Below are 14,069 nucleotides of genomic sequence, written 5' to 3'. Positions count from 1 at the left end.
CAGAAGGTGTGGCCCAGAGTAAAGGTGTGTCTTCCCGCCTCAAGATCCAAATCAAAGGCATGTAGTCTCAAGATCCAGATCACAAGTGTGCCCTCCATTTCTGGATTATAGTTCAGTCCAGATATCATCAAGTTGACGACCAAGAATAGCCATCGCAGGTCCCCAGAAGCTTGTAGCCATATCATAATACAAGATACATTTACTTCAACTTCAAAAGTCCTCATAGTCTTTCACAGTCTCAACACCTTAAAAGTCCGAAGTTTCTTCTGACATTTAAGGCAGTCTCTTAACTGTAACCCCCTGTAAAATCAAAATCACATTATATACTTCTAACATACGATGGCACAGAACATATGGGGCCACTCTAAGGTAGGAGAGTGTGTAATGAGGAAACCAGTAGGGCAAAGTCCAAATCCTACAGCTCTGTGTCCAGTATCACAGGCACAGATGGCTCTTCAGATTTCCCACTCCTTCAGCTTTGTGGTCTGCAACACACTTCTCTCTTGAGCTGGTTCTGCCCCTGAATGCAGCTCTCCTCAGACATCTCAGGGTTCTGGTATCTTCAACATCCTAGAGTCTTCAACACAATCCAGTCTTTCCTGTCTGGGCCTCCATGCAGGGACTCACTCCCCGTCTGGTCTGAGCAAGACCAAGGGGGAAGATTCCATAGCCCCTTTACTCCTGCTCTTTGGATTACATTTGCAGAAGGTTTGATTTGTTGATGTTTTTCTTTGTTGCATAACATTCCTTCAGTTCCTAGGCCTTTTCTTTCCACAGTTTGCAGGGTTAACGGGGTGGGGTCTTGCCCTGAGACCTCCCCACCCCCAATCTTTTTCCACACAAACCAATGCTTCAACATGACCTTATATTCCCTGGTGCTCATTTGATCATCAAAATGCATTTATATTTCTGTTTGCTCTGCTTGCTCCTCTACAGTGAAGATCTGCATATCAGTCACTAATAACCACACGACAGAATCATCCTAGGCTGTCTTGAAAAATCTCCTCTACTAAGGACAATAATCCCAAACTCTTCAATTTAGCCTGCAGGAGATTCTTAGGACAAGGGCAAAAAGCAGCTGCATTCTTTGCCAACATATCGCAAGAATGGTCTCTAGCCCAGTTCCCCTCCCTTCTTGAGCTAGGCCTCTATAGTCCAGATTGCTTTCAGCACTACTGTCTTCCAAGATTGTACTAGGATGGCCCATTAAATTTGTGTTCAGCATTCAACAGCTTTCCTATCCAAGGTCCCAGTGTTTTCCATATATCTCCAAGAAGCAGCACGATCAGGTCTGTCACAGCAATACCCCAGTCCCTGGTACCAATTTGTGTCTACGTTACTTTTCTATTGTTGTGAAGGGACACCATGATGTAGGCAATTTAGAAAGCATGTAGTTGGGGCAAGTTTCAGAGGTGAGCCTATTATTATCATGGCAAGGAACATGGTGGCATGCAGGCAAGCATGGTGCTAGAGAAGGAGCTGAGAGCTACATCCTGATCCACAAGTTGGAGGCAGAGAAAGAAGCTGGGCCTGAAGCTCACCCCAAGAGACACACGTCCTCCAAAAAGGCCACACTTCTTGTTCTTCCTAAATATGAGCCTATGCGGGCCATTCTAATTCAAATCACCATAGGCCCTGAATGTATTTATGCAGTTTTATACAACATACATAAACAAAAAGTGTGTTATTAACATTGACAGTTATAGAATCAGATCAAACCTTAGAGCTTTGAAAATGTCCTGTGCTAAAATAGCAAATGTTCCTCCATGATATAATTATGTAAAAAATAAGCAAGCAGTTCCACCGATCACATCAGTGTGCAAATATGTATTCATCTTTAATAAATGGTAAAATTATATGTATAACAAGGTATTATTTCAATTATTAAGTATTGTGTTTGTATCCCTATTTTATATATCTGTATACCAGAAATTGTGTACAACTTTGGTGGGTGAAAAGAAATTATGGATGGGAAAAGTTTAGGAAGCACCAACAGTGTTTGTAACATATTGCAGTTAGTTTGAATGTTTTCCCCCTCATTTTAAATTTCAAGCTCATAGAGTTAGACCCTATATTTTTGTGTTCTCCCTACCTGTCTGTTACCTGCTATATACCAGGAACATAAGTTTATATTACTGAACGTAAGAATATGATTTTTAAAATCTAATTATCAGATATTTGTGTTATTGCAAGTACTGTAACATCATAATCCTGACAGGGATACTCTTTTACTTATTATCAGTTAAAATTCAGGTTGTTATCGTAAATCTCAAGCACTTCTCATAAAAATTTCATTGACCATTTTACAAAAAGTTGATGTTCCCAAAACTTTCCTAAGTCACTTCATTAGCTAGTAGTGAAAATGAGATTGAAATAAAGTGTTCCTAACTTAAGGTTTCTCACCTATGTCCAGGGTGTATGGGGTACATCAGGTTAGGTTGGGGGCTCTGTCAGGTGGTTACTAAGCTCCACTCTTACAGTTTCAGATTATAAGTGAGGCTTGAGAGTGTACATACACACGCTGCAGTACATCCAGAGAGTGTATACAACTGCTGCCACCGCCGCTGTACCACGGAGCATAATTGCAGAATGTCTGCCCAATTGTGCCTTTAAATCAGCAGCTCTCAACCTGTGGGTCATGGGTCGCATATCAGATATCCTCTATATCAGATGTTTACATTATGATTCATAACAGTAGCAAAATTACAGTTATGAAGTAGCAACAAAAATAAGTTCATGGTTCGGGGTCACCACAAGATGAGGAACTGTATTAAAGGGTCACAGCATTAGGAAGGTTGAGAACCTCTGCTTTAAATAATATTGTATGTGCTTAAAATGTGAAAAACAGTTTATTGAATTAAAACCAAAGAGTGATTATTTTTCTTAGGTATTTTGTATAATCAGTCTGATTAGAGAGAGTATAGGTAACAATAAGTACAAGTGTCTGTCCTTATATCTGACAGATATCATCTAAGACTCCTATGGAGGCAAAGATACATCTCATTCTTACTTCCTGTAGGTCTTTACCTTTTCCTCAAAAAAAAAACCAGAAAAGTTTTGTTTGTTTCTTGAAATGTGTGTCTTGTTCTTAAGTGTCTCTGGAAGAAAAATTGTTTTGTTTTGTTTTTTTCTTTATTAAGAAATTTTCTACTCATGCTATCCACAGACACACACCCCCCTCTTCCCACCCCCCAGCCCTCTTTCCTAAGCCACCCTGCATCCCCACATCCCCTAAAAAGAGATCTCCCATGGGGAGTCAGCAGAGCCCAGCACACTGAGCCTAGGCAGGTCCAAGCCCCTTCCCACTGCACCAAGGCTGTGCAAGGTGTCACACCATAGGCACTCGATTCCCAGAAGCTGCCCATAGACCAGGGACAGATCCCTATCCCCCTGCCTGGGTGCCTCCCAAACAGTTCAAGCCAAACAACTGTCTTCCGTGTCCAGAGGGCCTAGTCCAGTCCCATGGGGGCTCCACAGCCACCAATCCACAGTTCATGGGCTTCCAGTACTGTGACCAGTCATCTCTATACGTCCTCCCATCATGATCTCGACGTCCTTTGCCTGCAGTATCTCTCCTCTCTCTCATCAATTGGATTCCCGGAACTCAGCCTGGTGCCTGGCCGTGGATCTCTTTATCTGCCTCCATCTGTCAACAAAACAATGGAAACATTCTTATAGAAGTAAATTAATGCTGTACTTAGTCATATCTACTCATCTACTTTATAGGATTTCTAAGTAAACTTCTTCACTGGGTCTGATATATATACTTAGGCCTGTTTTATTCTGATTCTGGACATAAGCTGATACTATTTTAAACATTCATGGGAATTTTTGTGTTCTTATTATATTCAGATTCATGGAGTTATTTATGTTGCAAGATTTATATTTCTCTGGTTGATGTTTTTTGTCTGTTGTTTAATAAAATGTAGCAGACATGCTGTTTCCAGAATGTCAGATTAGTTTTAGATTGAGAGCTGTATGAGAGCTGAAATCTTAGGTATTTACTGACAATGCTTTGTATGCATAGTTTATTTTTAAAAATGCTGACAAGGTATTATATGATTTTAGGTTATTGAAAGTGTGATATCATTGTATAATATGGAGTCAGTATAAATCCCAGAAGATTTTTCCCTTTGTAGTGTGGTGATGTCTGCAGAGCTTTTCAGAGCGAGGCTGATGACAGTTGGTGACTGTGTTTGGAATGTGATGTTCATAGAAAGTAAGGTCTCTTGTATATGTGCAGCTCAGTATCGTAGAAGTAAGATATGAATGGAGTTTGCTTTCTTAATTTTCAAATTTAAAAGAGATTATCAAGTTAGATATATTTTCTCAACAGTTTTCTGTTTGATGATATTTATAATGAAAAATTTAGAAAATTATAAGGTACTAAATACTTAAAATTTTTTATGAAAGCAACAAGGGAAAAACTAGATAAAAAATCAGACTAAATAAGAGTGGTTGCTGGATTCTTGCTGAGTAGAGCAGGTGGGTTTTTGCTGGTGGTAGTGTTTTATTTCATTTGGGGGATGATGTACATAAAAGCTCTGTCAGAACTTTTAATTTAAGTAGAAATATAAATGACCACAGATATCTGTGCTAGTAAAGAAGTTCATAGAACCCTCAGGAGATTAGCTTGGCCTCCTTGTGTTGTAGTTGAGTCGAGGTCCAGAGAAAACAAGCACCTTGCTCATTGTACCGTACCTGGGGATTAGCAGAGCTAAGGAATAGAAACTCCTGTTTGCATAGTGTTATCTTTCCTTTAAAGTGTCAAATAGCCAGATTGTTTAATTTGCGCTTCTAAATTGATTGCAGTGTAATGTTTTTATGAACTGAAAGTGTTCCTAACTTCCGATAGGAGAACTATGGGTTTGACAAAATCGAGGTTCGGGACAATGGTGAAGGCATCAAGGCTATGGATGTACCTGTGATGGCAGTGAAGTACTACACCTCGAAGATAAACAGTCACGAAGACCTGGAGAATCTGACAACCTATGGTTTTCGGGGTGAAGCCTTGGGGTCAATTTGTAATGTTGCAGAGGTAAGGAAATTTATGTTGACTACTTTATTAATTTCATAATGATCAAATATTAGAATTGAGAGAAAACCAATTCATTGTCAGATTAGCTTTATTATTTTTAATTTGTGGTAAAATATAGTTAAATTTTTAACAACAGTTCAGTGGTGTTAGGTACGTTGTTCACATTATTACACACTTACCAACTATCCATTTCTAGGTTATTTTCGTCTTCCCAAGTTACAACTCAGTACCCACTGAAAAAAGCCCCCTTTCTTCTTTTCTCTCCTCCTGTGTCTGGCAGCTACCATTCTACTTTCTATCTCTAAATTGATGTCACAGGTACCTTATAAAAGTGGAAACATTAGACCTTTTGTGGCTGGCTTATTGCACTTCATATAATTTTTTCAAGGTTTGTGTTTGTTATGTTGTTAAAGGATTTCCTAAACCAGGTGTGTTTATTCCTGTAATTCTAGTGCCCGAGAGGCTAGCCTGGGTAAAGCAGTGAGATATATCAGTGTGTGTACATTTTATTCATGCATTCATTTGCTGTTGGATTCTTGGTTGCTGCTACCTTCTGGTTGCTGTGAAAACGGATGCTCTGATCACAGGTATTCAGGGACTTGTTTAGGTCCTTGCCATCACAGCTCTTGGTGAAGTAGCCTTGGTATTTCATATGATAATTTTGTCTTTAGTATTGTGAGAAGTAGTAACATGTGTTTTGTGGTATTATTATTCATTAGAGGAGGTTGTTTAGTAGACCATTAGCTTGGACAGGTTGTATTTAAAAAGTCTAACATTTAACTGTAGCACTTTTTAGAGCCTTTATCCATCCTAAAATAAGATTGCGACTCTAAAGGTAATCTATAGTATATATACTTTCCTGCACCTGCTTAATCATGAGATCCTTTTCTTAAAAGGCATGCCACTGAGTTTGTGTTTTAAGTCTGGAACACACTGTGGAAATCCCACTTTGGTAAATATAGGTGATGAGATTGAGTTGTGCAGCTGTGAATTGACTTGTCAATGTGATACCTAGGACCAGAGTGGATCCTGCAACTTTAGTCATCTGACTGCTGGGTGGCACTTGTAATTTCTTTAGACCCCATGCTTCAGTGTCTGGCACGCTCAATTGTCTTGCACTGCTTTGGCTACAGATTTTATAACTACTGTAACCTCAGTCTCTTGTTCCTGTTACTTAGGTGGTTTTTGATTGTAAGACTTGACTAGCCTCCTTTATGTTACTGTGTAGGTGTTGGGGCTGTTATTGTGTGAAGGTGTCTGTGTGCTGGTGAGGGTGGCAGTAACTGTGAGGGTCCCTTTAATTACTAAAGTTTTCCCCATTTCACTCGTGCTAAGGCTGCAAGGCCCTACTTAGGTAAGAATGGTCAAGTGCCAGAAAGTAATGGTATTTAACCTAGTGTTTAGGAAAAGTGGCATGAACGTGAGATACTGCCCTGTCCTCTCTGGTCTTTGGATGTATGTTTAGGAGCCTGGTGTCAGCATTGTTGTATCTCCAGATTCACTGTAGTCTTTCCTTCTCGTGTGTGTGTGTGTGTGTGTGTGTGTGTGTGTGTGTGTGTGTGTGTGTGTGTATGTATGTGTGTGTCTGTGTTTGTGTCTGTGTCTGTCTGTCTGTCTGTCTGTGTAGGCCAGAGAAACATTGCAGAGGTGATGAAGCTTCAGTGGGAAATTCTGCTGTTAAAACAAAGAGGCCTAGGTCTCCCTTCCTGGACTCCAGATGCTCAGAGCTCATTGGAGGAGGAAATCCTTCAGTGCACTCCTGAACCTCTACCCAAAACCTCACACACCACATGCTTTGTCCTTTCTTTTACTCAGCACTTGGCTTTATTTAGAAAAGAGTAAATGAGGGTACAACTGGGAGTTGCCCATCTTTCTTCTGGAGAACGGACGTGGCAACCTGCAGCTTTGGAGCGAGTACAGAAAGCACAATGGTAAAATAGAAAAGCACTTGAGACCTCAGGGCTTCTCAGGACTAGTGCTGAGCTTTGATTGGCTATTTTAGAGCATGAATATTTGATCAGTTAGCTGCTGTCTAAACTAGCAGATAAGATTTAAACTTTATATTTTGAGAATGTTGTCAGGAAATGTGTTTTGATGTGTCTGTTTTCTGAAGATGTGTCCGACCTTCCAGAGGTCGTACCGGCTTTGCCTGCTAGGTGGCAGCCCTGTACTTAGTCTAAGTGTGACTTCCCACCTTTTCACTGCGGATCTGACTTCAGATGGTAGTTTTGCTTGTCTGTTGGTTACTATCTTGCTTGCTTGTTTCTTTTCTTAGATTAATTAAGTTCACTCAACATTCGCATCTCTTTATCACTTTCGTCTTTTATTTTTGAGATATTCAAAAGGCCTCAAGTACAAATAGTTGAAATAATTTTACTCATCAAAATTACCAAGGAATTATCAAAGTATCACAATAATAGAAAACTTTAAATCTTTTGAACAATTACAATTTACATATTGCAATGCTGTGTTAATTTATCTTAAAAACTTTAAGACTCTCCCTTTACAATCTATTATAAACTTTCATGAATATATGTGTGTTTACATTTGTGTGTGCAGAGAACAGTTAAGTCTTATATATACTCTAGATAAAAATAAAGGCATTTTCTATTGTTTCAGAAGGTTCTTTATGCCCATCCTGGTTAACATTCCTCAAAGATAACTGCTTTCTGACTAGTTGGCACAAGTCAGTTCTACCTATTCTTAACTTGATACAGATCAGACTTTTCAGCATGCATTGTTTTGTCATGGAGTCTTTAGATATGAAATGACTAGGCTTGATTTTATGTTGTGGACCTTAGTGCACTGCCCAGGGTCCCTGCTTTAAGATTCCTACTGCCCAGTCTGCAGACTTGGAAGTTTATCTACACTCCTCATGTTGGGAAATCTTTTCTGAAACTTTGTCATCATTTATAGGCAAATTCCTCCTAATTTTCATCAGAGTTCTTCATTCTGTAGCCAAGTTCATTGTTTTTTGTCTTGTTCTTTCAAGTTGATAGCCATTGTCCTCTGGTAGCATGCATATTTGTTAGTCATCCATGAACGATTGTTAGAGTGTTACAGTGGGGTTGGTATTACTCTCAGGAGTCCCATTCATTACATGTCATTCTGTAGAGAGATAACACAGGATCTCTAGGGTTTTATGAGCCCCATGCTTAGAGAGGTAGACTCAGAAGCTAGGAGAGCTGTAAAGGGGCAAGAAGCAGCCTCCGCTGTGAGACTGATGGCAAGCTAATAAAACCAGCTTTCTTCAGCATCAGGCGCTTCTTGTGTTGTTCACAACCATGATGGTAGAACTTCAGGGCGAGTAGGGTTGGGGATTTCTGGAGCAGTTGAAATATCCTGCTTCCTAAATGTAGTCTCATTACAGACAATAGAACCGCTTTGAAGAGGGTACAGCCAGCTCTTCTCTTGCTGGCCTCCCCACATCAAAGCTTCTAGAAGTGTGGAAATCAGAGGACATTCATTAGTGTATGTCTGTGCATGGCCAGGCAGGCAGACATGTCAACCTCCAGAAAGAGAAGGGCATTTTAGTCGTTCAGGCAGAAGTTCGGACTTCCCCTCAATCATGAAGGCTTTCTCTTAGTTTCCAGACTCATGTTTCCATGCTCGGACATTCACTCATCCAGAAGTCAGGCCACACCGGTGGTGTAGCTCAGTGGATTCAAGTCTTGAAACCATAAAAAAGCCAGCTCCACCTCCCTCAGTAAAAAAAAACAATCAGGTTTATCACCATTGCCTTAAATGAATTGGTGTCAGGAAAACTTTTATTTGGATTGCCAGGATGTTTCCTGAGTAATTTTGTTTACATGTCATCTAAATCCTGCGGGGGGGGGAAACTGTGCTTACATAGGGTTTAAATGCTTTTTAGTGTTAATTTTATAATTAGACCCACTTGTAATAACAGAGCACACAATCTTCAGGGTCCTCTGAAGAATTCTAAAAGTTGTTGACTTAAAATCTTGACATCACTGAACTCACTCTCTTCCACAGCTGCTCAGTGTCTCTGGTAAGAATCACCAGTGATTGTGTGTGCTATGAGAGACACTCCTGATTATGGAGTTAGTCCAGTCACGGGCTTCTGCTGCACAGCTAATGCGTTGTGAACCTGTGCCTGTCCGAGAAGAGGTTTCCTGCCCGGGACATAGGGTCACATGATGAAATGAACCCTTGAAATCCAATTCCTTCCTCTGAAAAACGCTGTATTTCATGAATTTGTAAAACATGATTGTATGTGTTTTCTTCACTGTCTTACCATGTCTCACAGAGCATCTTCCATATGAACAAATTTTCATAGTGCCCTATAAACTGACATTCATGAATTTTATTGTTGGAAACCATGGTGTGCTGTTTTCAGTTTAACATAAGTGTTAATATCCCGAGCACCAAAACCCTGCTTCCTTCCTCTAAACGGTAGCTTTGTCTTGGTTGTTGTGTATTTACTGTTCACTGATATGTTTAAAGCATAGACACATTATTGTCACAGAAGAGGCTTAGAAGTGGGTAAAGCAAAGTCTCATGTAACCTTTTAAAGCATTAGCATCTTCATCTTATCATCACCCTCCCTGGAGATGAGTGTGATCATTTTTTCAGGAGCATCTAGAAGCCACTGGCAGGGTTTGTACTGGAACTCCGAGTCCCAGGGCTGCCTTTGCTCAGTGACACAGCGTTACATCAGATGGCCAGCTCTTTGGAGAATAGAAATAGAATTCAATTGACCTTGGCATTTTGGAGAAGCAGTTGTTTAAATGGAGAATTATTTTTAAAGGGGCAATTGTGGAATAATAAAACAGAAAAAAATCTCTACCACTTACTGTCCTTTTGTTTTGGGTAAACAAAACCAATAATGCACTGGCTGTTGTAGACTTGGGGCGGACGTGACAGGGAAGGTCAGGATTAAAGTTACGCATCATCAACCTATAGAATGGATTTTGAGCAAAGTGGAACAGTTGGGATACACAGAAGCACATATCTTTTGTCTTAGGTAACAGTCCTTTGTTTCCATTTTTTTAACAGTTATCACACCAAGTATCCCTAGTAAAAGTTGGATAAACATTTCAGATCTAGTAGTCTCCACTAGTTCTTCAAACTAAAAAAGCTCTCTCTCTATCATCTATTTATTTATCAATCTAGCATCTATCTATGATACCAGAGAGAGAGAAAGAGAGAGAGAGAGAGAGAGAGAGAGAGAGAGAGAGAGAGAGAGAGATGAAGTGAGGTGTGATGGGGCTATGGTGGTGATGATGGTGTCAGTGATACACTGGTACCAACACATGGTGCCCATGTGCTCCACAGAGCATATGCCACCAATAAATCTACTGAGGACAGGTGATAGAACCATCACATACAGACCCTAATGGACCTAGAGCAGCCCCAGCAATGCAGCTGGATTTTTGTAGGTTCTATTATGCTGGTCCAAGGAGAGCCAGGAGAGATGACTCCTAATTGTGGGTTACCACTGCTTATCACAGGACTGCTCTCTCAGTCCATCTTGCTTTCCTGACAGTATCCCTACTCTTCACCATTGCTTTTTGTCTATTTTTCATTTTCTTTTCATCAAGGCTGTGTTTCCTGCCAGGTTGGTAAACAGGATGTGAGATATGGGTAGTTCAAAAAAGTACAGAATTCTTAAATTTCCATTTCCACATCTGACATCATAAGGAGATATTTTGGTGCTCTCCTGTGCTCATATGCTTAATGCTGACTTTTTTAGTTGATGAAAAATTTATACTTAAACACTGAGTTTTAAATTTGAATTTAAGAAAAATATCCGTAGATATTTGTGTATATATTTTGAATTTTACTATTTGAAACTATAAATTGAAGTACAAATTTGTTGTTTTGTATCAAATACATAAGGAGAAGGAAATGATTACTAAACAGTTATTCATTTGTCCATAAAATTTATGGAAATTATTAAAACACAGATCCTCTTGGTACAATCAAAGTATTTTCTTTTACATTTGTGAATCTTACATACAAATGGCCGTTTGAAGTATACTGGTTTGTATTTTAATCAAAATGCTCAAACATTAATTCATTTGCAACATAAAAAAAAAAAATCACAGGCAGCCCTGTGGCTCACGCCTTTAGTCCCAGTACTCGGGAGACAGAAGCCAGCCTGGTCTACAAAGCCAGTTCCAAGAGAGCCAGGGCTACACAGAGAAACCCTGTCTTGAAAAACAAACAAACAAACCACAGGCTATTCTGTTTCAAAGTATAACTCCAAAAATTACTACCAGTTAAGTATTCAAAGTAATTTAGCAAGCAAGGGACTGGAGCCACAGCTTAATAGTTAAGATTGTGTACTGTTCTTCTGGAGAACCTGAGTTCAGTTCCAGCACCCACCTGGAGGTTCACAGCCCCCTGCTAACTTCATCTCCAGGGGATCTGAAGCCTCTGGCCTCCTAAGGAACCTGCACACATGTGTTCATAATCACACACATGCACACACACACACACCTGCACGTACACACACATTCACTTAATTAAAATAAAATAAATCTTTAAAAAAGAATTACCAAGTAATATCTTCTTCAATATTAACTTAATAAGTGATAATTTTTTTGTTTGTTTTGCTTTGTTCTTCTGAGACTGGGTCTCCACTCTGTATCCCAACCTGGTCTGGAACTCAGCAGTTCTCCTGCCTTAGACTCCCAAATTCTAGAGCTGTAGACATTGCTTACCAAGCCAGCTCTGTGACAATTGTCTTCATTGCCATAGACTAGTGATTGCTTTGGTGGGCTGCAGTGATACATTCCTGTGATCCCAGCACTCAGAAAGAGGCATGTAAATCTTGAGTTTGAGACTAGTCTAAACTACCTAGCAAGATTCCGTGTCAAAGGAAAAAAAAGATTAAGAAAGGAGGGAGAGAGGGGTCATCTGTTAGTCTGAAGGAAGTTCTTTGGTTTGTTGTTTCCAGGTGGTAGTCACAACAAGGACAGCTGATGATGACTTTAGCACCCAGTATGTTTTAGATGGCAGTGGCCACATACTTTCTCAGAAGCCTTCACATCTTGGTCAAGGTAAGTGAGTAGCTTTAAACATTCTTTCCTGTCTCAACTATTATAATTTTTTTTTCAAAAAGAATTTTGTCTAGAATTGACTCGGTGTTTTGGGTTGGTCTTGATAAAGTCTGGTTATCTTTGAAGCAAGCAGAGTCATCCCAAAGAGGAGCAAGTTGGGGCTGGGTGGCTGAGTGACCTGCAGTAACAGCAGTTGTCTTGCTGTGGGCCACCTGTGCCGTCTGTACAGATGACGGAGAGGATTTGACTGAAGCTCCTAAAATGTTGTGATGAACTGTAACCCAGAGATACTCTGATGAAATAAGTTGACAACATACGTATTAGTGGGAACGTCTACATCGGCCTCATGGAGGTAAATATCACTGTTCAGCTCCACCACAGCCCGATCTGACACCCGTCCGATTCTTCACTCTGTGTTGTTATTCTAAGATAAAGAATTACCAGCCATTGTTCCTATTATTCTGTATTGTTTTGTACACATCTGTAAGTAATTTTACTTGGTATTTGTAAGTTTTCTAAAAACTAATTCTAAGGTAGAAAATGGTCTCTTTAGTCTGAGTTCACAAAATCCCCTTTTTCCCAGAATGGATGGTCACAGTTGAGATGATTCAAAGGTGGCTGCTCTTGAGAATGGAGTCCAGAGACTCCCTGGCTCTGAGGGACTTGTGGGGTATTTGCTGTTGTCCCTCCCTCCCATCGAGATTGTTGATTTTAGTTTAACTTTGTGGCTCCATGTTTTAATTGATCAAAGTACTATATTTTTTGTGGTTTCATCCCTCCCGTTCTAATGTTAAATTACTGTATTTACTTTTAAAATAATGACTTCAGTCTTTATGTAATTTACTTTCTTAGTTCTGGTAAGTCCTCTTACTCTGCCCATAATTTTGGAAATTGTCAGCATAGTTTGTGATTACTTTTGCTCATTAGGAATTTATATTTTTGTAGCCACAGAGGAAAAAAGGAGTAATAGGAAATTTTTTGTTTTTGTTTTTGTTTTTGTTTTTGTTTTTCACTCACTTTGTAGACCAGGCTGGCCTTGAACTCAAAGAGATTCACCTGCCTCTGCCTCCTGCGTGCTAGGATTAAAGGCGTGTGCCACCACTGCCCGGCCTTAATAGGAAATTCTAAGAAAACACACTCATTTACACCTCACTTGTTCATAGTCAATAACAATGAACTCATCTATAATCACTACTGTTTGATATATAATAAAAATTATATATTTTAGTTTAAATAATAGATTATCTTTTCAATATATGTTAAAAAAATTAAGTCTAATTTTATTTTACTTTTTAAATATGTTCCCTCTTTAGAAACCCTCTGAGCCTAGATCTTACAAGTTCATGTTAGGAAACCACTGGACGGCATTGAGTGCCTCCTAGTGAGTGCTGTGAAGTAACCCAGTCACCTTATAAAACTTAAAAGTATTTATTTTTATCTCAGTGGTTGCCGATCTGATCTGGGTGGCCAGTGGCTCTGTATCACTCATACTTCTCATGCTTTTCTGTGTTCATCTCCATGGGAACTATGAAATAACAATCCTTTAAGTGAGGACTCCATCTGATCTTTGCCCTTTTACTGGTTGATTTTTCTTTTTCTACTGACGTCAGTCTTCTACCTTCAGTAAGTAAAATTGGGTGTGCGTGTTAAGGAAGTTTTGTAGTCAGTAAATACATCTTATTTTCATTAGCTTATTTCATAACTCAAGAAACAGCACACTTGAAAGGTCAATAGTTACAAAATCAGTATGACTTTTTGTAACTCACTTTTTCCACCTAACTATACTTGATTGCTTAGTTAACAGCAGCAAAAAAACCCAAAAGTCTTAATTTCAGATTGTTTTACATAGACAAATTATACAACTCTGTGCATAATAAAAGTGCTCTTGCAGTTACATTGCTTCGTGTTGATGGTTTGTGAGCGACTGAATCGCAGACTCATATTTCACCAGCTGTCATTAGCTTCCATTTAAATGTTTTCTATGTAAGATAAAACTACAGTTCAAC

General features: G+C 39.4%; 1 protein-coding gene across 1 annotated transcript in view; it reads left to right on the top strand.

Moving 5' to 3' along the window:
- The window catches only part of Pms1 (PMS1 homolog 1, mismatch repair system component), an 81,713-nt gene that overhangs the window by 9,450 nt on the left and 58,194 nt on the right, over positions 1-14,069 (top strand). The window contains exons 3-4 of the mRNA XM_059278333.1: positions 4,856-5,038; positions 11,961-12,063. Coding sequence (XP_059134316.1) covers positions 4,856-5,038; positions 11,961-12,063 — 286 coding nt within the window. The remainder of the gene's footprint in view (positions 1-4,855; positions 5,039-11,960; positions 12,064-14,069) is intronic.

This window comes from Peromyscus eremicus, chromosome 13, assembly GCF_949786415.1.
Source record: "Peromyscus eremicus chromosome 13, PerEre_H2_v1, whole genome shotgun sequence".
Taxonomy (NCBI): domain Eukaryota; kingdom Metazoa; phylum Chordata; class Mammalia; order Rodentia; family Cricetidae; genus Peromyscus; species Peromyscus eremicus.
Note: the sequence above shows the minus strand (reverse complement) of the source record. Positions and strands in the feature narration are given on the sequence as shown.